This window comes from Pseudopipra pipra, chromosome 1 (genome assembly GCF_036250125.1).
Source record: "Pseudopipra pipra isolate bDixPip1 chromosome 1, bDixPip1.hap1, whole genome shotgun sequence".
NCBI lineage: Eukaryota > Metazoa > Chordata > Aves > Passeriformes > Pipridae > Pseudopipra > Pseudopipra pipra.
Genome location: NC_087549.1, coordinates 54312504 through 54334096, shown reverse-complemented (window position 1 = coordinate 54334096; position 21593 = coordinate 54312504). Strand labels below are relative to the sequence as shown.

Here is a 21593-nt window from a genome sequence, read left to right as displayed (position 1 = left end):
AGGATATGTGTTGTAAATCCAAGAAAAATTCTGGGACAAGAGCAACTAGTCTCCCAGCTTCCAATGGATCTCAAATTGCTGAGCCACTGCATGAAAGAGACACACCTCCACCACTTACTTGTGAATACCTACATGACACAGGTAGCTGCTGATGGAGATGAGGTGTCAGGTAGGCAGAATTTCATTGTTTTAATGAAAAGGTCTCAGGCATTTATGAAATGGGAGTTAAGGCAGGCTCACACAACTACATGAACTGCACTGAAAAAGCTTTCTTTACAAAACAGATGCATGTTTTTGAAAGGAACTAAATACATATTACAGGAAAAAGGGAAAGCACATTGGTAAAGATAGTCAGAAATCTGTCAGTACCTCTGAAGCACCCTGGCGCGAAACTGAGCTTTCTGAAGGCCACAAGCACCCTTCCTGAAATGTGGAAGAAAACAACAGAGGAAAAATTAATAGATCACATCACCATCCTGCCTCAATATGTAAGTAGCAAACTGGTTGCAGGTACGAGAATGTGGCAACGAGCGGAGATGACAGGAGATACTTCAGCACCTGTGTGCTGAACGGGTACCTGTCACCTCCATCCCATGATGAGGCCACATCAGTAAGGTTGGCAGGTATGACAAAGCTGACCTGCCAGCCAGGATCCCAATTACACACCAGAGGCAAAACAGTTCACAACAAAACCTGGCATCTCTAATCTCAGGGAAGCAACAGTCATGCTAAACCCTGGTAACACTGTCAGCTGCTCAATTCCCATCATAAAGGATAGTCAAGGAGCTGAAGTTTCAGCTGCCAGTTCCCCTCTTCAACCACTTCTCCAACTACCTTCTCAGGCCAAAGTATTTTCTTCCTCATGCCTCCAAACGCTGTTTTGACACTGTACCAGCACTCATGGCAGATAAAAGGGTGAAGAACAGTATGTCAGTAAAGGAAAACAGCTTAAGATGTACCATTATTTTTCTTAATTAATTGTTTAGAGTAGAAGTAACTCCTGCAAAGAATGTATTTTATTGGAAAATTTTGAAGCAGGAAAGGACACATCAGAGCAACTATAAGGCACACAACTTCAATCTTGGTGCACAAAGAGAAAATCAAAATGGTCATGACTCTTTTCTTGATGCTAATTCAAGTTTTACAGATAAAAGAAATTTCAAGAACTGGAAGGAAAATGCATACTGTCCCCAAAAGCATTACCATGTATAGAGTACTGTACTGCTTCTTCTCACCATAGCATCTTTCGACATATTTCAGATATAAAAATAGACCCAACTAGATGTTCATCATGACACTTGGAGACCAAAAGCCGTCTGTGATCTTGTCAGGAGAGTCCACCAAAGAGGAAAGCTGCTCTAAGAGGAATCTCCCACAGGATTCAGCTGTTAAGGGAAATGCTTTGAATAACAAAGCTGGTACAATTCTCTTCTGTGGCTTTAGAGAGCAGAGATAGAGGGAGGCTGGCAATTGCAATTATTTACAACTTTTCCAAGTATCCTCCTTTGCAAAGGGCCTGATATGAAAGACAAATCAATCTTATGCAGATCCATGTATTTCAGTACCTAGACAAGTTTTGTCAACAGAAAAAATTGCAACCAGCTGTATATATACATGTATATACATACTTCTACCCACCTTCCTTTCCATTTTTCCATCACCCAGATGCCCTCACTTTGAAATATCTGAGGGTATGTCTGCACAATTAAAGACAATCAGGTTATCAGCAGTTGACCCAACAGGCTCCAAGCCTGTTCCAACTATTAGTAAGACATATTAGTCAAAGCTGAAGTTCTCAATTAACTGCCCCTGAATTACAGGCCATACACAGCACCAAGAGCAGATTCCTGAGTGACAGTTTGAAAAATACAACAGTGTGTAGCTTTATGCTCAGTGCAACTGTCTTGGTCTCACCTTTAATGTGTTCAGGCTCAGAAGAGCGGAAAAAAGGCAAAATCAATGACCCAACCCAGAATGAAATAAAATCTACTCCCACCACTCACATTAGTTAAACTCCCTTATGAAAAGGAGTTCCTGATGTGGAAGTCAAATTGACAGCTCCCATCCTAGGGCCCATCTCCCCAAAGACAGGAGAGTAAGAAGAACCAAGGGAGATGGTGCAGCATATAGAGAAAAACTCCTTGCATGGTGATGGAATGGGATCTGCTCACTGAGCCAAGGCACCCAGATCTGGTTCCAGACATGCATAACAGAAACAACATGCTGGAAGTGAGGAGTTGCCTGTTATTTCTACTGCTGATGCCTAAATCCCAGCACAGGAGGCACTGCAGCTGCTACAGGGAACCCATAGAGTGTGCCCAGGGCACTGGGACAGTCACACGAAGAGGATCAGACCAAAGGAGCCCAAGGCTATCCCTGCTCTGGGATAACTACGTAAGGCAGCAGCTTGGGGTGCAGTTGAACTCTGAGGCTGTGAGATCCTTAGGATGTAAGGATGTGTAACAACATGGTTTCTGTGACAGTATGTCACACAGACTACCTGTATCTACCCCCTTCCCTAATGTTTTCTCTGGATAGAGCAGCAGGCTAAATAAATCATTTGGCAGTAGCCAACCCCCAGTAAGATCTCTATCCCAGGAGCCAGAACTCCCCAGGCAGATGGTTGGGTAACATGTGCTTAGCATGCTCACACTTCAAAAATACCAGGCTCCTATAGCACATGCAGACCAACCTCACCATCCATACATGGTTGGTCCAGTGCCACAGTACAGGATTTTCTCATCACCAAGTCCAGACTAACTGACCCAACATAGGAATTTCTGTCCTCCTGAAATTACTGCATCCCCCACATGAGACTTACTACCTACCTTTAAAGTCTTTATTTCAGGGAAATCCTTCCTCCTCTGCACTGGGTAGATACAATCTAACCCAAAGGTAGGTGCCCACCTACTCCACTGTTCCTGGGGTGATGTCCGGGGGTTGAGAGGAGAAGAAAGTGTTGCAGAAGGAAAATACACCCCTGACCTTTTTTCTCCCAAGAAGTAGATTTAAGAAATAACGATACAACTACCATGAACAATCTGGGGTGACTTACACTGAGGGAAAGTGCTATTTCTTCCTCTCTCCTTGTCCCTTTACTTACAAACCTTCATTTGGCAGTTAAAATACTTCCCTGTGTTCAGATCAGTGAAAATCAGATGAGAACTGACAGCATTTTTATTTATATTTCCTGATATTGTTCTCGCTTTGTGTTTCAAAATACAAGGTGGACTGGTCTAACAATTAAAAAAACTACTTTTGACTTCTTTCCACCGTTTTCTCATCCCACTTCTCACCCTGTGAGCAAGACAAAAGCAGGCACAGGCAATATGGACTGGCACCACAGCTAACCAGCCACCAGGCCTGGCACACACTTCCAGCCCCAGCACCACACCAACCCAGCATTAAGCCGACAAGGCACTTCCCAGCTCCCACACTCAGTTGCTGGCAGTTCTGCTTGATGGCCCCTCACACCAAATGCCCAGAGATTTGTACAAGTAGCTCTCAGGTATGCACAAATAAGATTAAACCTGAGCAAAACCAATTTACCCATTTTTTGATGTGGGCAGTACCTCATTTACCTGCTTCTTATAGTTACTCAGTAGCTAGCCACCTCAACTTGCTCCTTCTTAGAGATTAAAGGTCTTCAGGCATGAGCTTCAACACTTAAAAGTAACAAGCAGAGAAAGCTTATACATTTATTATCTATATTGTATTAATCTTTAACATTGTTAGGCTTTCAAATGAAAATCCTAGCACCTACAAATAACACCAAGCAAGAACAATCTTAGGGATCCACCTATGTCTTCTGCTGACCTTTGCCATTTTTGGATTTCACAACAATTTACAGAAATTAATTTTGTGATTAGGTTTTTAAATAACAGCATCATTTAATAAATTCAGCTGAGTGATTAGTTAATTATGGTGAATTATCTTATGGTGATGATTATTTAACTCAGTATACAGAGCTTAGGAGACTGCATAAGCCTAAGATAATTTGCTATTTTGTATTTTACAAAGGTTTAGAGCCTCTAGAATTAAACAGTGTAGGAAGATGACTTTTTGAGGACATTTTTAAACACTGGAGCACACAGTGTCATCTAACTGTCTCAGCTGAGCAGGAAAGACACTTAACAAAAGAACAATTTTTAAGTCAGGAGAAGTTATAGCTAAAAATTTACACTTAATAACAAAATCTCAAACTGTAACAAAGTAAAAGGATCCCTTATTTCAGCAGGGATAATTTTCTTCATAGTAGCAAGTATAAGGCCATGCTTTGGATCTGTGAGGAAAATGATGTTGATAACACAGGGATGTGTTTGCACTTATACAGTGTAAAGGCCTTGTCTGCTCATCACCTCACCCCACCAGCGAGGAGGCTGGAAGTGCACCAGGAGTTAGGAGGGGACACAGCCAGGACAGCTGACCCCAACTGACCACAGGGACATTCCACACTATATGGCGTCATGCTCAGCGTACAGAAATGGGGGAAGAAGAAGGAATGGGAGGCCTTTCGGGAGTAATGGCATTTGTCTTCCCAAGTCACCGTTACACGTCATGGAGCCTTGCTGTTCTGGATGTGGACAAACACCTGCCTGCATATGGGAGGTGGTAAATTAATTCCTTGTTCTCTTTGCTTGTGTGCACAGTTTTTGCTTTACCCATTAAACTGCCTTTATCTCAACCTACAAGTTTTCTCACTTTTACCTTCCTGATTCTTTCCCCCATCCTGCTGTGAGCAAGTGGCTGGGTGGTGCTTAGTTGCCAGCTGGGGTTAAACCATGACAATCCCATATAATCCAAAGTTTTCTTTTTTCCTGACTGTTAAGGAGATTTTCAGGCTTTCTCCACTTTTAAGTTCCTGAGAAATAGAACTCTACCTGAAATTATGTTTCCTGAGAAACAAAAGTAAATTTTCCACTGTCTAAAATGCATTAAAATCATTAAGGTCCCTTTTTTCTCCCTAACTCAGATTTTTATTTTATTTTTTTTTCATATATTAGTGTACACACAAATATATATGCTTCTTTTGCAAGTGAAATGTTTCAGACAGCACTGTAGTTTCCTATTTTGGCCCTAGGTGGTACAGTACACCACATTAAAGCAGTGGCTTGCTGAAAACGCTCCAGGAAGGCACAGGGGCTTGTTCCTCCCGGTCTCCTCCTGGGTGCTACAGACCATCGCAGCTTTGAAGATGGCAACATTTTCCCTGCCAAACACAAGCAAAACAAACTATTGTGCTGTCCCCAACTGAATGACGAGTATTGCAGAAGGACTGCTTGTTCCTTTAAAAAGCTGTGTTTCCTCAAGGGCAGGAAAGGTGACGGTGTCTGGCAGAGCAGTGCATAGTACCAAGGAGAAGCACTAGAGCATTATGGAGAGTGCCAAATCTCTCACATTGTAATCTGCCTCCCTACACTTACTGCAATTATTTCTGTTACTTAATGCTTTAAAACTTTTATTTCTTCAACTTCACAGCACTTCATCACTTCAGGTAATCTTCATTTCATTCAATTGAAGGGAATAAGTACTATTATCCCATCCTCCTTTGGAGATGAAGCAAGTTGCCCAAGATGACACACTGAGTCAGGAGCCACCCAGAGCCAGGGCTCCTCACTTCTAGTCCCACCTGCAGATTTCCTAGACGATCCTGCCCTTATTAAAGATACGTTGACTGTACTATGGTAGACTTCAAAGTGTGGTACCCATGCACACTGTCCCTCCTGGCAACACTCTCCTAAGGAAAGGCAAGCCTGTGTCCCTCAAGGAGACAGCAGGAGAATACAGTACACGTCCAGCCCCTGCCAACTGATGACTGGTACAAACAAAAAGATTTGGCAAAGCAGGGTAATCTACAGCATTCACACTCTCCTGGCTGTAGACTGGGTTCTTGTTCCCAGTGGGATTTTCTTTCTTTTGCATATGTCAGTAAGAAAGTGAGAATGAGTGGCCCAGGGACACTAGCAGGGAACAAAAGGAATAATGCCAAAATCAGTAGGAAACAATTTAAGACCAATAGGAAAGACTAACATTTGAAATTACTAACAAATCCCTGAGCTGTCAATTATTATTATTTTCTGTCACCCTCCTGATGTTCCCCTTTTATTCTGAAATAGCTGATACAGGACAGAGGGAAGTATTTCTTAAGCTGTGCTCCTGGAGCTTGGCATTCTAGACCACCATTATCAATGCAAGTTCTAATGCAAGCTGACTAGCCCTAACAGCAGTGCTGCCCTCAGTGCTGGGAGGCAGGGGATGGCCAGGATGAGCATCTCATGTGATGGATGCAGGGACTTCGCTGCCAGGAGTAGGCCTGGGGCAGTCCAACTGTTCAGTACTCCTTCAACATCCACTTTATAAAAGAAGACAACGCAAAGACAGAAGCCACCAGGATGGAGAGAAGGAATGAATTTAGGAACATCAGAAGCTCATTAAGTACCTCCCTGTAAGTCACTTAGTTAATCTCTTTCCCATCAATGTCCCCCTGGAAATCACTGGTGATGACACTAAGAGTTAATCATGAGGAAAGCAAGATTTATCTTTTGTCCCAGCAAACAGCAGAGTGCCACAGCAGCAGCTCAGCTGAGGCTACCTACATTCCTGCAGGATTCTTTTGGTTAGCAGCAACGCTGCCCTCCCAATACAATGTCAATCCTCCCAAGGCACAGCCAGCAATGCTGCAACATGTAACTCCCCTGGAATATCAGACACAACTACCCTGTGCATGGATGTACCTTTCTAAGGCTCCCACAAGGCTCTGCCCCAAAACCCCCCAGCACTGCCAGTAGCATCAGTTGCTCCCCCACAAGAGGTTGTGTTGTCCTAGTAAAGCAGCCCTGAGCATGCTCCTGGTATATTCCACACCCTGTAGCCTTCTTATCCCTCTCAGGTGTTCTGCAAACCTTGGCTTGCTCCCAGCTGTGAAGCCAAATGCTGATGGATGAGCCAGCAGGGGGAAATTGTTCAATATTTTATCCATTGTGATATGGACACCATTTAGCACCTTGCAGCCTTACTTCAGACTGCCACTCACATCAACATGGTTGTCACTCAGCATCATTCCACCTCTCACAGTTATGACCACAAAACTCTTACTTCTGCTAATGTTAAAACAAGACTGGAGTGTTTAATAGCCTCACTAGGAGAGGGCAGGCAGCATCCTCAGCAGCACTGCTGCAGAAGCATCCACTACTCCTGAGCACTGTTTGTCCTGCCCTTGGCTGTGAACTGTTTAAAGCCTCAGCACACTAACCAAGGTAATAAAAAACCCAAAGACCAGCCAAAAGACTAGAAGATGAGACTCCAGAGGGGATAAAAACTAAAAAAAACCAACCAACCAAACAAAAAACCTAAAAAAAACCCTAAAAAACTAAAAACAACAACAACAAAGATATTGATGAAGTGGTGGTTACACAGAATAGCATATTGACAGGACAGGTGCACAACAATGACTTTTTAGCATGTGCTTGTCAAGGAGAAACTTTTTTTCTATGATTGGTCCCTTTTCTGTCTTTCAAATGTTACTAACACTTGTGTCTGCAGTCGTATTTCATCTTTTTAATACTCTAATTTCCAGCTAGGCCTGGAATTTGAAATTCTCATTACCATACTTTTTAAATCATGTTTGTTTGGTTTGGGGATGTTTGTTTCCGTCTTTTTGTTTGGTTTTTTAAAACATTAAGGAAGTTCAACCAGAAAAAGAAACCCACAAATACCTTTTATTTCATTATTTCTGAAGCCTGACCCATGAGTTTTACAGGTGTGAGGCTGGCAATAAAGGCAGCAGCTAATTTATCTGATCACTACACTCTGTAGATGAACCAGAATAAGCGATAAACCTGTTCAATAGTTGGTCTTTATATAGCCAGAAACCTGTGCAATTCAGCCACCACTTAGCTGTTGGAAGGCATGATTATCTAGAAATAGGACAGGCTTGAAGAAAAGGAAAATTCAAGGCAACAAAAGGACCAAAAAAAAAAAAAAGCCCCATCTAAACAGGAAAGGCTGGATTCTACACCTTGATATACTTCTGCTACCTCAGTTACATGAAAGGGTGTTCAATTCATAGTTCACCACAGGAACTACCCAAGAGCCAATTAATTTGCTTTACCATTTTCAAGAAATACATCTGAATTTCCTCTATTTCCATTCACTATTTCTCCACCAACAGAAGGCCTGAGTCAGACTAATATTTTCTTCAGACATTAGCAGTTAATAAACATTTAATTTTTTAGTTTAATTTTAATCAATTAAGTTTTCAGATTCTATATACTGTTAAAAAAATATTCCCTTGGAAGAGAATCTGCTTATGGATGGCACACGCACACAGAACAAGGCCTGCATGTTGAAAAAATAAATATATTTTAAAAGTGTATAATCTAACCTGCATCTTACTGCTCACACTGTCCATTCTTGTGTGACTCACTCCACTACGGACAATGAGAACAGACTGGTCGTTTTCAGCTCTTCATCACAGAGGTTTTCTGACCCTCATGCACCACACCACTTTTAAAAGTTTTTACTGCACAGCCAGTTTCTATCAGAATTTCCTTCTAACACCCAAGGAAAATTCAATGTTTTTGACATCTGAACTTAGAGACCTCTAAAGCCTCATCCCCTACAAGTATGGCCTTCTTGTAAGAACAGCTTCAGCTTATCAGAAATTCAGATGAGTAATAGTGATGACAAACCTATACCAGAAGGTTTTCAGAAGAATTAGTAACGAGTTATTGCCATCCAATCATTGATTCCCACAAAGTGCTCACATGCCTATGATTATCATTACTTATAAGGGTGTCAAACTGAAACTGAGTCAGTGTTTTAAAAATTATTTAAAAGCAGTTCTGGATACTAGAGTGCCTTCCAAGTTCCTGCTGCCAAACTGCATGTTCTTCTTCACAAGAAGGTGATATTTTCTCCCTTGTGCACAAGAGAAAAAAACCCCACCACTGGCTCTGATAACAGACAATACTAATGAACCATACAAAGGAAATAATGGGTTACTTCATGCATTTGACAGCTTACTGCAGTTTTAAAAGATTTGTGAAGATGAAAATGCATTTCATTTATCTGAAACTATTTCATTTTAGGCATTTGTAGCAATTATAGCCAACGTTTTTCAGACAGAAGTGTGATTTTTGAATTACAGTGTCCATTTCAAAGCAACATTCAAATTAATCTAGTCAATTTTTCCAGCCCTGAAGTCCACAATGTTAAGGTATGACAGTTCCAGTTTCATCTGGAACTAAATTAGAGTTAAGCATTCCTACACTATCAAAGTGTTAAGGAATGAGGCAACCTCTCCTTGAGGAGGTAGCTCCTTTCCTAGGAACCCCCCTCCACAGCCTCCAAGGTAAGAGATATTCACCCCAGCAAGAGAGCACAGGTGATGTGCTAAGCAAGAGCTTTGGGAATCCTCCACTGTCACACTTTACAGCTGACTTTCAGGAGAGAGTTGCCAATTGTCAAGACTGCCAGGGGTGTAGTTCCACAGCAGTCTCTCAGGTCCAGCCCTGGCTGTGGCATCCCTGCTTCTTCCTGTCAGTGGCCCCTCCCCTGCCTGGACACTTCCCTCACTGACCTGGTTGAAATCGAACTGTAAGGGAAAAAAAAAAAAAAAACAAAGCAAAAAACAAACAACAAAACCCAAAAGCTGAAAAAACAAGCAAACAAACAAACAAAAAACCCCAAACAAACAAAAGAGAACAAAAAACCCCCAACAAAAAAAAAAACAATTAGCCTTCAGCCAGAGCGGTTCCCTGAGGCTTCTCACCATGATGACCTTGGCAGCTCCCTAAGGAGCACAAAGAAGGAGGAAACCTAGGACTGGGATGGATAAAAAGGCAAGACTGTGGAATTAGAAGTGGTGTAAACCATTACTGGACCACATCTCTCGGTTACAATCAGGACTTTTTTTTTTGACAGTGAAATGAAGGTGTGAACCCAATGCTCTTACCAGGAATTCAACACATCAAAAGGCTACCCTCCAAAATGGCCTCTTACCCACTGCTGTCAGCAAAGAGGCCAAGGGCACCACTCTGGGGATACTGAAAAGCACATCAGAAGAAAGGACCTCCCTCCAACACCACAGCACACTGCACAGCTTTGGCTTCAGGGGGATGTTGCAAGGTCAGGGAGACTCTGTGGTTAACCGTCACAAGGAAGCAGAGCATCCCACTCAGCAAACTCCAGGCTCACAAAGCAAGTTAGGTGCCCATTTACTGCTGGGTTGACTAAATACAGCCTTAACAAGTCTTGACTGAGATTCCATCTTAAGTCTTGGACTCCGTAACAACACATCTTAAACATTTCAAGTCCTTGGAGGGATCCTTTTTCTAGTCTCTTTTATGTGTTTGAGTGAAACAAACACTACATTTTCCTGCCCTTACTGGGACAGTGTTTTGGATCCAGCAAACAGCTATTGCAGCTTCACAAAAGAGTAAAAGCAATAAAACTCCAGGGTATCAGTAAATATACGGAAAGTCACAACAAGGTGTATTTCAAATCCTTTTAACCCAGGTAATCTCCATTCATTACCCTTCCACTTTCAAATTACAGCAGCAGCAAACAATGTCATATCTGAGCCTCCAAATGCAAAATGAATACAGGCTACATAAAACATAGCAGGCTCTAAAAATAATCAAAGACAGCACGCCTTAAATTTATGTTTTGATTTTGTTTCCTACTGACAAATACAACCCCAGCAAGAGACCTAACTATAGGCAGTATTACAAGTGATATCAAAAGTTTTTCCAACAGTTGCCTGTACCAGAGCTCCTCAGGAGGCTTTGCTGCAGGCCCATACAGCACAAGGAAAAAGAATTTGGTGCAAGGGGCTCATACTCACCGTCTGCAAAGTTTCTTCCTGTCTTCTGCTTTGGCTCTGTCGGTTGATAAAAGAGCGTGTCGAGAGTTTGTAATGGTTCAACAAGCAGATGATCACTACCACCATAACAGTTATAACCACGATTATAATGATGATTTGAACAAACTCCAGTTCAGCTAAAACAAAGAAAAAAAAAAAAAAGAGGTAAATGTGTCATTAACATACAAAATTAACCATCAAAGCAATAATCTGAAAAAACCTCATTATTTCATCAAGATTGGTCTGGCATGTGATACTACTGCTGTCCATTCTGCAAAGCTTGGTGAAGAAAACTGTTCTAAGACATATGAAAATTATCTAATTTTTGTCAGAGCAAATTGATCGGTATGAGTGGCTGCAGGTCACAATTAAGAAGCTTCCTGGTGATCCTTCTCTGCAGCCTTCTCAGGTAATAAAACTCCTCAGCATAAACACCACAGACAAGCCTTTTGGATAACATGTTTTCACTGTGTGGGGGAAACAAACCAACAAACCACACACACACAACCCCCCCCTATTTTAACAGCCACCTGTACTGCCAATAGAGTCCAGAGGGTTCCATAAGCTTCAGAGCAGAGATCATGTAGAGTGGAATCAGGACGTTGTATCTAGTACACTACCCTTAGTTTTTTATCAACTAAATAGCATGAAAGCTATCTAACTAGAGTGGAAAACTTTTATCCTACTGAATCTACACACAATGCCTTTTTCAATTACTAACTTCCCCCCCAACTAGCGTAAAGTTAACTCTTCTAGGACTTACCCGTTCAGATAAAAATGTAAAAAGAGATCTGGTACTCTAAAACAAGGTATGTTCCACCATGGTTAAAAATGAAACCAGGGCCTTGGATGTTGCAAGAGATACAATTACAATGAAGTCCATTAGAGCCCATCATCTTATCTGAAGCCCTGCCTATAACTACAAATATTAATATATTTAGAAATGAGTCATTCTTGCACCCTTTTGGTTACACTGGAGCAGCAAGGATGAGCAACACAAGGGGAAAAATTGCCCTTTGGAGTTACTGAGTTGCTGATATTTCTATGGAAACTGCACTGCTCACAGGGAATGCTCTCATCTTGAAAGACAACTCCAGTTAATGGGAGGAGGTCTTTGGTTGCTAGGCTGGTAGAAAAAGCAAGTAAGCAGCACAAGTTGCTCAGTTTCAGTACTTTCCAAAAAGGGCACTACTTTTTGAATGCAAAAACATGAACTTCAGGGAACCAATATTAAATTTCTGTTTTAAAAAGCTAACATGAAAAGAGAGATAATGACATATGAAGATGAAAAGACAAAGCAAATATCAGAAAACAAGCCTCCCCCTTCTGATCTCCAATTTGTAGAGACTCTCAGCTTTCTGTGTGACAGCAGCACATTTGGGCAGACACAATGTGACTATGAAGCTGAGGTAGAAAAATGCCATTCACACATAAAATCCAAGATGAACCTGTGGTAGAACTAAAGGAAATGCAAGGCTGTTTCATTATTTTAAGATTTCTTGTGAACAAAACTTCAGACCACAGATGCTGCAAGTGTGCTGGTGTTTAGTGGAGGCTGGTGTCAAGGTCCACCTGTCTGCCACAAGCTACCAGCAGGCACAGCCACACCACCATCTAAGTGCTGAGGGTCCACAATCTCCTCAGTAGGAGTAACTAAGCCTACTTAAAGCTAAGGAAAGAGTTAAGGGCAAAAATACACCTATCACTTAATTTCTCTTTGCTGTTAAGTACCATCCACTCATCATTAAGACCACTAACATTTTCAAAGAATTTGATTAGTCAGTGTTTCGTGCTCTGCTTTTGCTATCAATCCCATATGCAGTGCAGCAACCTTTCTTTTTCCCCCTCTCTTCTGCAACTGGAAGTTAACAATGTCAGCACCAAAAGATCAAAAAGCAGGAAGCACAGAATTAATTAAAAAAGGAACCCACCAAAACCACACTTAAGTAAAAATCAGTTTTTCTTGGCTCAGAAGTGCAGAATACAGACTTTACACAGTTGACAACTGCTGCAATTCACATTCGGTGGCTACTGAAGTACTAAATGGTTTCTTCACCCAAACCTTTTATTTGGGTCCACGTCATACTTTAGACTGGAAATTGAGAGACTGTTGCTAAAGGGCAACATGCAAAACAAGCAATGTTGATTTAGGCTTTCCTAGAATGCAGAGATCACTGCAATGACATGTTACTTCTCTGTCTGCCAAGGGCAGAGTCTTCTAAATTTATCAAGGCCCCTGCATTTCAGTGGCAAGGGATAGTACCTCTTCACTAGAAATAAATTATTTGGTCTGCAAGCACTTCCCTTGGGAGGGAACAATTTGAAAGTGTTTGACTAAAACATGGTCATATAACAAAGAAAATAAAAAGCAGAGTACGCAGGTGTGAGCACAAAAGATTTTCCAAGTCCAGCTTTACATTACAAACACTAAACTGCAACAAAACACCTTACTGAGGTTCAGGACAATTTCCTCACTGGAAAGGACAGGGAAAAGAAAGGTAATTTTTAATCTCTTCTTTCTCCAGACTGACACTCCTGCTGCTCATTAGGTTATTAGCAGGAAAAAGCAAAGACACAAGTGCAGCAGCAGTCTGTATTTGCTGGCACTGATCAAGGCCATTTAAATAGTTCCTGGCGGCTGCTGACAGGCACTGGGTCACCCCGGCCCCCACCGCCTCCCCTGCTCTGCTGCCCAACACCTGCCAGGCGCGAAGGGCCACCGCCTTCCAGACAGGCATCTCCTCCTGCCTACTTTTCCTTTCGGAAAAGAGACCGGGGTGGGGGTGGGGGGGCGGTTGGGGGGTTCAGGAAGAGAAATTATATGGTTTTACCTCCCCAAGTCTATTACGCTCACATATATCCGTTTCTTTACACTCCAGAATTAACATTTCTAACAAAAATTCTCCTGTGAAATAATTAAAAAAAAAAACACAAACCAAAACACAATGTTTCAGCGTAAACGCCCCACACGGAAAAGGCTGAATGAAAACACCTCAGAAAAGCATGAAGAGAGATAAATAATTTACAACCCTACCAGCAACTACACAAGCCCGTCACCCCGAGCACTCCCCCGCAGAGAGACCCCCCCAGCCCGGGCGCATCCTGCCCTGCGCCCCGCGGCTCCGCAGGCGGGCGCTCCCCGGGCGGGCCGGGCTGCCCGGTGACCCAGGACCGCATCCCGCGGCATCCCTGCCCCTGCGGACACGCGGGTACCTCTTTCCAACAACAGGTCTTTTAACCGCGCATCCTTCACCGCTGTCCTGTTAAGCCGCTCACTGGACATGCTCGCCTCCGGCGGGCGGGGGGCTCAAGCCGCTCCGCCAGCCCCCGCATCACCGGCGGCCCCGGGCTCCATCCAGCGAGGGGAAGGGGGAGAGACACCGTCCTCAGGCGGCCCGCCGGGCCCTACGCGGGGCCGGAATGACGGACGGACGGACGGACAAGCTCCCGCCCGCGCCTCTCCGCGGCGCTCGGACCGCAGCCACCGCCCCCCGGCCCCGCCGAGCCCCCCGCCGCGCGGGTGCGCGCACGCACGGGCACCAGGGGCCCGCCGGGATCCGCGTCCCGAGCAAAAGGAATAATAACAGTAAAAAAAAAAAAAAAAAAAAAAATTTTTTTTAAAAATTAAAAAACCCCAACACTAAAATAAATAAATAAAAAAATGTCAACCGGCGAGAACAAAAAGAACGGGAAGGCGATGACGCCCCGCTGCTCCCCGAGCCCCGCCGCGGGGCCCGGAGCGCGGGCAGGGAGGAAGGTGCGTAGCTTACCCGGCGCCGCCGCCCCGCCGCTCTTTAAGCCCGGCCCGGCGCGGCGGGCGCTCGGGGCACCCCGGATCCGCCGCCTGCCCCGGCCCGCCCGCGCCTGCGCCGCCGCCCGCACCGCCCCCGCGCAAGTGCGCGCGCCCCGCCCCGCCCCGCCCCGCCCCGCCCGGCCGGGAGCGAGGGACTGCGGGAACAGCGGGACAGCCGCCCGGGGCCTTGGCGCTCCGAAGGACACAGGCAGGGAAATCTCGCCCCCAGCGCCACACAGCCAGCGAGAGTAATCGCAGGAATCCTCCCCAGCTGCGCGGCCGCGGCTTCCTTACCCAAAGTCGTACGGGGAGTCGGGATGTGTGTGCGTTGTGTGTGCGTGCGTGCGTGCGTGTGTAAAATATTAGGGAGCTGCATCCTGAAGCAATACTGTAAAATAATAACCATCAGAAGGGACAATGCCTGTAACATCGAGAGTTATAAAAGAAAAATAGAAGAGGAGAAAGGAGAACACTGGGGATTTTGGGGACACGGGCTCCAGTCTCATGTGTGTTTCTTTGGCAGAACTCATCAAGGTGTGCAAATATCTAAAGGGAGGGTGCCAAGAGGATGCAGCCAGGCTCTTCTTGGTGGTGCCAAGCAATAGAACAAGAGGCAACGGGCAGAAACTGACGCATAAGAAGTTCCACCTGAGTATGCGGAAGAACTTCTTTACTGTGCAGGTGACAGCACACTGGAACGGAGCCCAGAGAGGTTCTGGAGTTTCCCTCACTGGAGATATTCAAGAACCATCTGGATACAATCCTGTGCCGAGTGCTCTAGGACAACCCTGCTTAAGCAGAGAGGTTGGATCAGATGACCCACTGTGGTGCCTTCCAGCCTGACCAGCTCTGTGAAACTCCCAGCTCCAGCAGTGCCTGCCTGCCCCTGAACCTCGCTGCCGCTCTTGAGCCACTGTGCCTGCCCCAGCCCTCCCTCCCACTAAGCCAGCCTTTCTGATGCCTTTCTGGCTGATGAACCCAGGCAGATGGGTTCCCCATGCCTGTCTACACCTGTATTCACACTCAGAGCACTGCAGTGGAGGCCAGTAGCAGGTACTTAAGGCTGTCCCTGCAGCTGCTGCTCACAGGAGCAGCACAGTCCTACAGTGTCCCTGCCACGCTGGGAAGCACCATTAGCATTATGTCCCTTATTAGTGCCATGTCCCTCAACTCCCAGGATGTTCCTCCTATACTGGCTTCACCAGCATGGCCAAGCCTCCTCCTGTTCCTAGTTACTTCTCCGGATTATGGTGACATCCCCAAAGCACCAGATAAGACCGCTGTGTGTCTACATGAGCAAGAAAAGAGATTTCACCCTCTGGTCTGCACTTGGCCAGCACCTGGGAGCTCCTGAAAGTAGAGGAGCTGGGCCTCAGCACTGGCGAGGCTTCGGCCCCTCTCCCAGTTGGGCTTGGGCTTGCTCAGATCAGCTTCACACCAGCACTGCTCTCCCTCACACACAGCGGTCCAAGCCCCCAGGACACACTCCAGGGGGTCAGTCAGACCCACTGCTCCTCACATCTTTCATATTTGCAAATCCCGTGGACCAGCCTCAAAAAAAAAAAATTATCTCCTAACTCAAAGTCAAGCAGCAAAAACCAGGAGGGGAAAGAGGCTGAGATGAGTAGGCCTGCTTGCGGTCACCTATCAAGCTAGCACTGTGAAGAGCCAGGGGGCTAAAAATATTAGGGAGACATATCCTGCTATATATATCCACGGCACATAACAGGGCCCTCTCAATTGGTTACAGGCTATCCCCTCTGTCTGGATTTATTAAACTGTTGTTGACGTTTAGCTTGATACTGCAAGGTCTAAGGCCTCAATCCAAACAGAAGAGTCAAGCTGGGGGACAGTGATTGTGGACTGTAAATAAATATCCTTTGAGAGTTCCTAGAAAAGCAGAATGAGTTTAAATTATATGTCGATGGAATGTTTTTGTGCAAGTGGAGTATTAACCAACTACAGCACTGTTACCAGCAGAGAGAAGTAATTCAGTACAGATAGCAGATATGGAGCACCTTCAAAACTACAATCTGATTGTCCCTAGACTACTTTGAAAACAATTAATTCAACAGACAGGCCTTCTAAACATGGCTGTTATGTGGGCATACCCACTCTGTGTGTACAGAGTTGCTGCTGAGGCAAATTACCTTCCTGTTGCAAACTCTCTGTTGTCAAGGACATTGTAAAACAAAGTTTCTGAACCAAAGACTGACCCACATATATCATTCCCCAACCTCATCTTTAAAATGAGAAACTGGTTTTAGATGAGCGTAGTTTAAAGACTACAAAGAAAGCAGAAAACAAAACAAATTAATATATTGGCATTAATGCTGTACTTTGGTCTCCTACAACTGAAGCATGTGTGTTTAGAGTCTTTTCAGTTTCTGAAGGGCATTAACCTACAGCATAAAACAACTGCTTTGGCAAGACTGGGGATTCGGCACATAGATTGAGAAATAACATCCTTTACTCCCTCTTTAGCCCACTACTTCCCTACCGCCCAAAATTTATTTAATATTATTGTACAAGTGCAGGCACAATGACTGCAAAATGGTTACAGACTTCTGTATCCATTAGTAGTGCACCTGATAAGCATCCTTGAGAATATCCTCAGAATAATATTTGGCTCGTCACTTATTTATTAAGAATTTATCATGAACTGTTTAATGAAAATCAAGCCCTCTAGGGACTGAACAACCGTGCACCAAATGCCAGACAGCCCATAAAAGCTGATCTGTCAACAAGGATGGGGGACCAGTTTCCTGCTGACATTCCCCTCCCAGTAGCAGGCTCCACCATGACCTCTGAGCAGGACAGCTGCCCTGGCTACAGGCTTGAAGTTCCTTAAGCAGGCTCTGGCACACAGAGTTGTAATGCTCCTCCACAAGCCATTAGAAGTCTAGCATATTAATGATAAAGCCAAGGGCTAGTTAAACTTGGTAACACTTAGGTGAAATTTTATAAAGGATGTGTTCACTGACCTGTCTCCTCAGGTCAGTACTGGGAAAACAAAAAAACTCACTCTGGAACCTGCAAGAACAAAACCTGATATTTTTTATTTTACTATTAGTAAAGGTGTTAATCTCAAGTGTAAGGAAACATAGTCATGTTTTGGCGACCAAAACTGGACAGATGATGCTTTCTCAATATGAGTTTCGTGTTTCTGCTACTTATCCCTTTTTTTTCTCTGCTTTTCCAAAGACATTACTGACTGTGGGCAGGCTCTTGGCCAGCCCTTACTCTGAAGAGCAAGAGAAAAACCACAGTCTTGAAACTGGAAAATAAGGGTGTGTTTCCTCCTGCCTGCAGTCAAACCCTTGTGGTCACTCACTTGGGGAATGTGGATGGCAGGTGTTTGTGGAGAGGTGCTTCCCCCTCCCTGCACTGTGATGCAGCTCAGAGCCACGTGCGTAACTTCAGCCCAAAATCCATCTGGTACGGGCATAAATCTACAACCATTAACACTTCACACAGGGCCACGTGTCCTCACGTGACTCTTCCAGGCAGCATCAGGATGTTGCTTCATGGTCAAAGCCATGCTGGGGCAACACATGCCCGCCATGGGGGAGCCATGCTTTCACTCCCTGGCCAGCCAGGCTGTGATGCCCACACAGCAGCCCTGTGGGTCTTTGGAACTACCCAGATAATCATTGCCTGATCCAGTCTCAGCCCTGTGTCAAGCTAGCAGCCGTGGCAGCACGGCCCCAGCTTCTTCCTACCATCCCAGCGCACTTGCAGATGGCGACATGGCCAAGGCACAAATAAGCCAGACCAGGTCTCTGCTCCCAGGGGAAGAAGTCAAATTGCTTGCTGCGTGAACACTGATGCCAACACAAAAAAAGGATACAAGCGATGGTCAGGGAGGGGCAGAGCAGGAGACCAGGACCATCTCCATTTCTGGACCTGGACAGGCTTCAGGCAACTGCAGATGCACCTACTAACCCTAACCCCATGCCCCCACCGCTCAAACTGCCACCTCCTGGGGTGAAGTTTTACCTTTTTGGTTAAATCTGGAGTTTATAGGTTAAGTTTGTCAGAACTTAACACATTTACAGAAGAATGACACCACCTCAGGGAAAGGAAAAGTGCTTTTCTCATAGGCAGTAAATTCAAGTAACTTATTTGCCAGCAGATACGTATGTAGATGTATTATGTTGTGTGTAATGTGATTAGGTGCAAGGACAACAGATGGAAGCACTGTGGAGAGATTAGCAAAACAACCCAAAAGAAGTAAGTTTGGTGGAGGTAATAAGGCAGTGTTTAAGGCCTCTAAATTAACTCCCTGTTAAAGCTGTTCTTTACTCTGCATTAATAGGAAGGATTAGGAAATTGAAGGAGTCCTTCATATGCACACTTAGTTGCACAGCTTGAGTGGTCCCTGTGCTGGCCAGGCATGCAGTGGTTTGTTTTCCTGTACTGGAAGGAGGGTTCAATCAGGGACACTGAATTATAACATGCTGATTTAAAAGTAATCACCATTTCAGACCTGACTAGCCTTGGCTCTGTTTACACTGGCGAGTGAGAAAATCTACTTATGAATTATCCCCACTGCAGTTCTATTAGTCCTCGCAAGTTGGCTCGACACAGGCAATTTACAGTCGTCTCCTCCAGCAGGGTTAAATGGTACAGTGAGCATAATACCCTGGCCCTGTTTACCCTGGAGATTACACTGCTGGTAACTTCGATGCTCCCCTGCCACTACTGAAAAACAGGTACAGAATTTCCTGGTGCTGATGCATGAGGAATGAGAAACTCTGGGCAGGGAAAGGCAGCTGTAAATCTGAGGGAGATAATCAACCCAGGCTACTCAGACCATGAAAATATCCCTAAAGGGAAAAAGCAACCAGGTGGCCGAGAACCAAAATTTCACACAGGTATCCATTAGGGTGAATACTGTGATACAGGGGCTTCCATGTATTTTAGTCACCGAGTAATTCAATCCATCATTTATTTCTATCCAAAATTAGTGAACAAAATCTGCTGCCCTGAAAATACTGCAACCCCTTCCATCCTTCGTTTTTATCACATTCCATAGCTTTTGGGGTATTTTGAACTCAAATCTACTAAGTGGTTATAAAACCAAGCCATTTAAGTAAGAGAAAATTCAGGAAAAGATCACGCTGTATTTTTTTTATCCTGTTGTTATTCAGAGTTCTTCCAGCAATTAATACCTGATGCTGGATTCCGTGGAGTCTCAGTGGTTGCAGCATGACTACTCTGCCTAAGCTCCCCGTGGTTTCCAGGCAATTCCCAGGAAGAACAGGAAAGAATCATCCCTCATTATTAATATCTTTTTTTCCCCATTCAAGCAGGAGCTAGAAGAGATGCACTAAGGACCACATTAAAAAGCTGAGAGATCACATCATGCATTATCCTTCTAGATGAAGGGATGAAAGTTAAATGAGGGACAGAATTAGCATGGGTGCTAGAATTATGCATATGCAAGAATCCACCTCCAACACAAAACTGAAAGCCCTGTTGTAGAAATACAGGTTGCTAAATAAGCTATTAGTCGTATTTTACACACACAAAGGAACATTCCTTCTTCCACTAAAGAACATCTTTGGAGTTACTGAGTCTCCTGCCAGGTGGATTATTCGCTCCATAAATCTCAATTGCCAACAAACTTCCTGGCAGACAGGAAAAGAAAACAACGGGCATTTGACTGCAGATTAACAGAATATCAAGATATTTAGTACTTTCTGATTAAGGTGTATGGAATGACTTCAAAACGTTGGACAGTGCAGAAACCTTTAGAGATCACAATAAAACTCAGCAACTCTGGTCTAAAAAAGAAATCTAGGGGCAAGACACAGAACAGAGATAAGAAGGGAAAACAGAACCAGAATTACAATAAGGCACTAAAAATACAAGTAGAATGTGAAGAGCTGTATTTTATTTCTGACATTAATATAATCAGCTCGTTTAGAGATACGAAGCTCTGCCTCACTGATGGTGCTGTCTAGTACCTGAAAGTAAAAGATGAAGAGAGAAACAACAGAATGCAAAATTTAGGGTCAGTGATGACAGAAAAATAATGCTATTAAAGAACTATACCAATATAAGCTAGTGTTAACATTTAAAAGTGAGCAAGGGAAAACTGCATTACTGAGAAATGGATCTACATGCAAAACAAAGGAATTTTATTTGTTTTCTTTCATCCTGCAGTTTTCTTATCATTTGTCTTGCAGCATTTACATACATGCTGTCTGGATGTGTAATCGTAAGGGAAATTAACCCTGGGTAACCCCATGCTGCAGCACGTTTACAGAAATTGCTCTAGAGAAAACAACTCTAGGAATAAAATGAGGGATGTTCAAACCATCGGAAATCAAGTGAGTCACAGATATGATAGGTCTGAAGGATGGGAAAAATCTCTTTATGAGAACATGCCATTAAACATTACAATCAAGCATAAAATTGCTCTGCCACAGTATTTTGTTTTATTTGCATTGTTAAATTTCTTCTCCTAACAATAATGGATAGTTTATAGCACTAATGATTTATACAAAAGGAGCTGTGTAAATGCATCCCAAATGGGCAGCTTCTTTCCTAAGATCTGTAGACTCAGTTTCCTTCAGCTTGATCGCAAATCGGTGACTCACACAAATTTCACATCTGCCTCAGGATACAATGGTGAAGCTTCTAATGAGGTTTCATGATGGATTAAGTTCCTATGGTGCAAGAAAGGTGTAGAAACTTATGCTAACTTAAAAAAGCACAGTGCATTTCCACAAACTGCCATGGTGCAAAAACTATAGATGATTTGCCAATAACAACTATTATCACATTATTAGTTCATTATTTCCAGCTTCTACAGCCCCACTTAAAATAAAATACATGGTTTGCATACAATTTGTGTACATCCACACACAGAAATGCAAATTTTCCCCAATCAATCAATGTAATTGATCTGGAGAAGAGGGCCACAGT

General features: G+C 43.9%; 1 protein-coding gene across 7 annotated transcripts in view; it reads right to left on the bottom strand.

Moving 5' to 3' along the window:
* Nucleotides 1–21593, bottom strand: part of LDLRAD4 (low density lipoprotein receptor class A domain containing 4) — a 285405-nt gene that overhangs the window by 11637 nt on the left and 252175 nt on the right. For 3 of the 7 annotated variants that reach the window (XM_064657405.1, XM_064657423.1, XM_064657414.1), the window contains 2 exons: nt 10847–11001; nt 370–423 (listed from right to left, as the gene is read on the bottom strand). In XM_064657405.1, the coding sequence (XP_064513475.1) occupies nt 370–423; nt 10847–11001 (209 nt within the window). Of the gene's footprint in view, nt 1–369; nt 424–10846; nt 11002–14077; nt 14315–14634; nt 14718–21593 lie in introns of those variants that run through there. The other 4 variants (XM_064657463.1, XM_064657443.1, XM_064657452.1 and 1 more) reach the window with 4 other exon arrangements.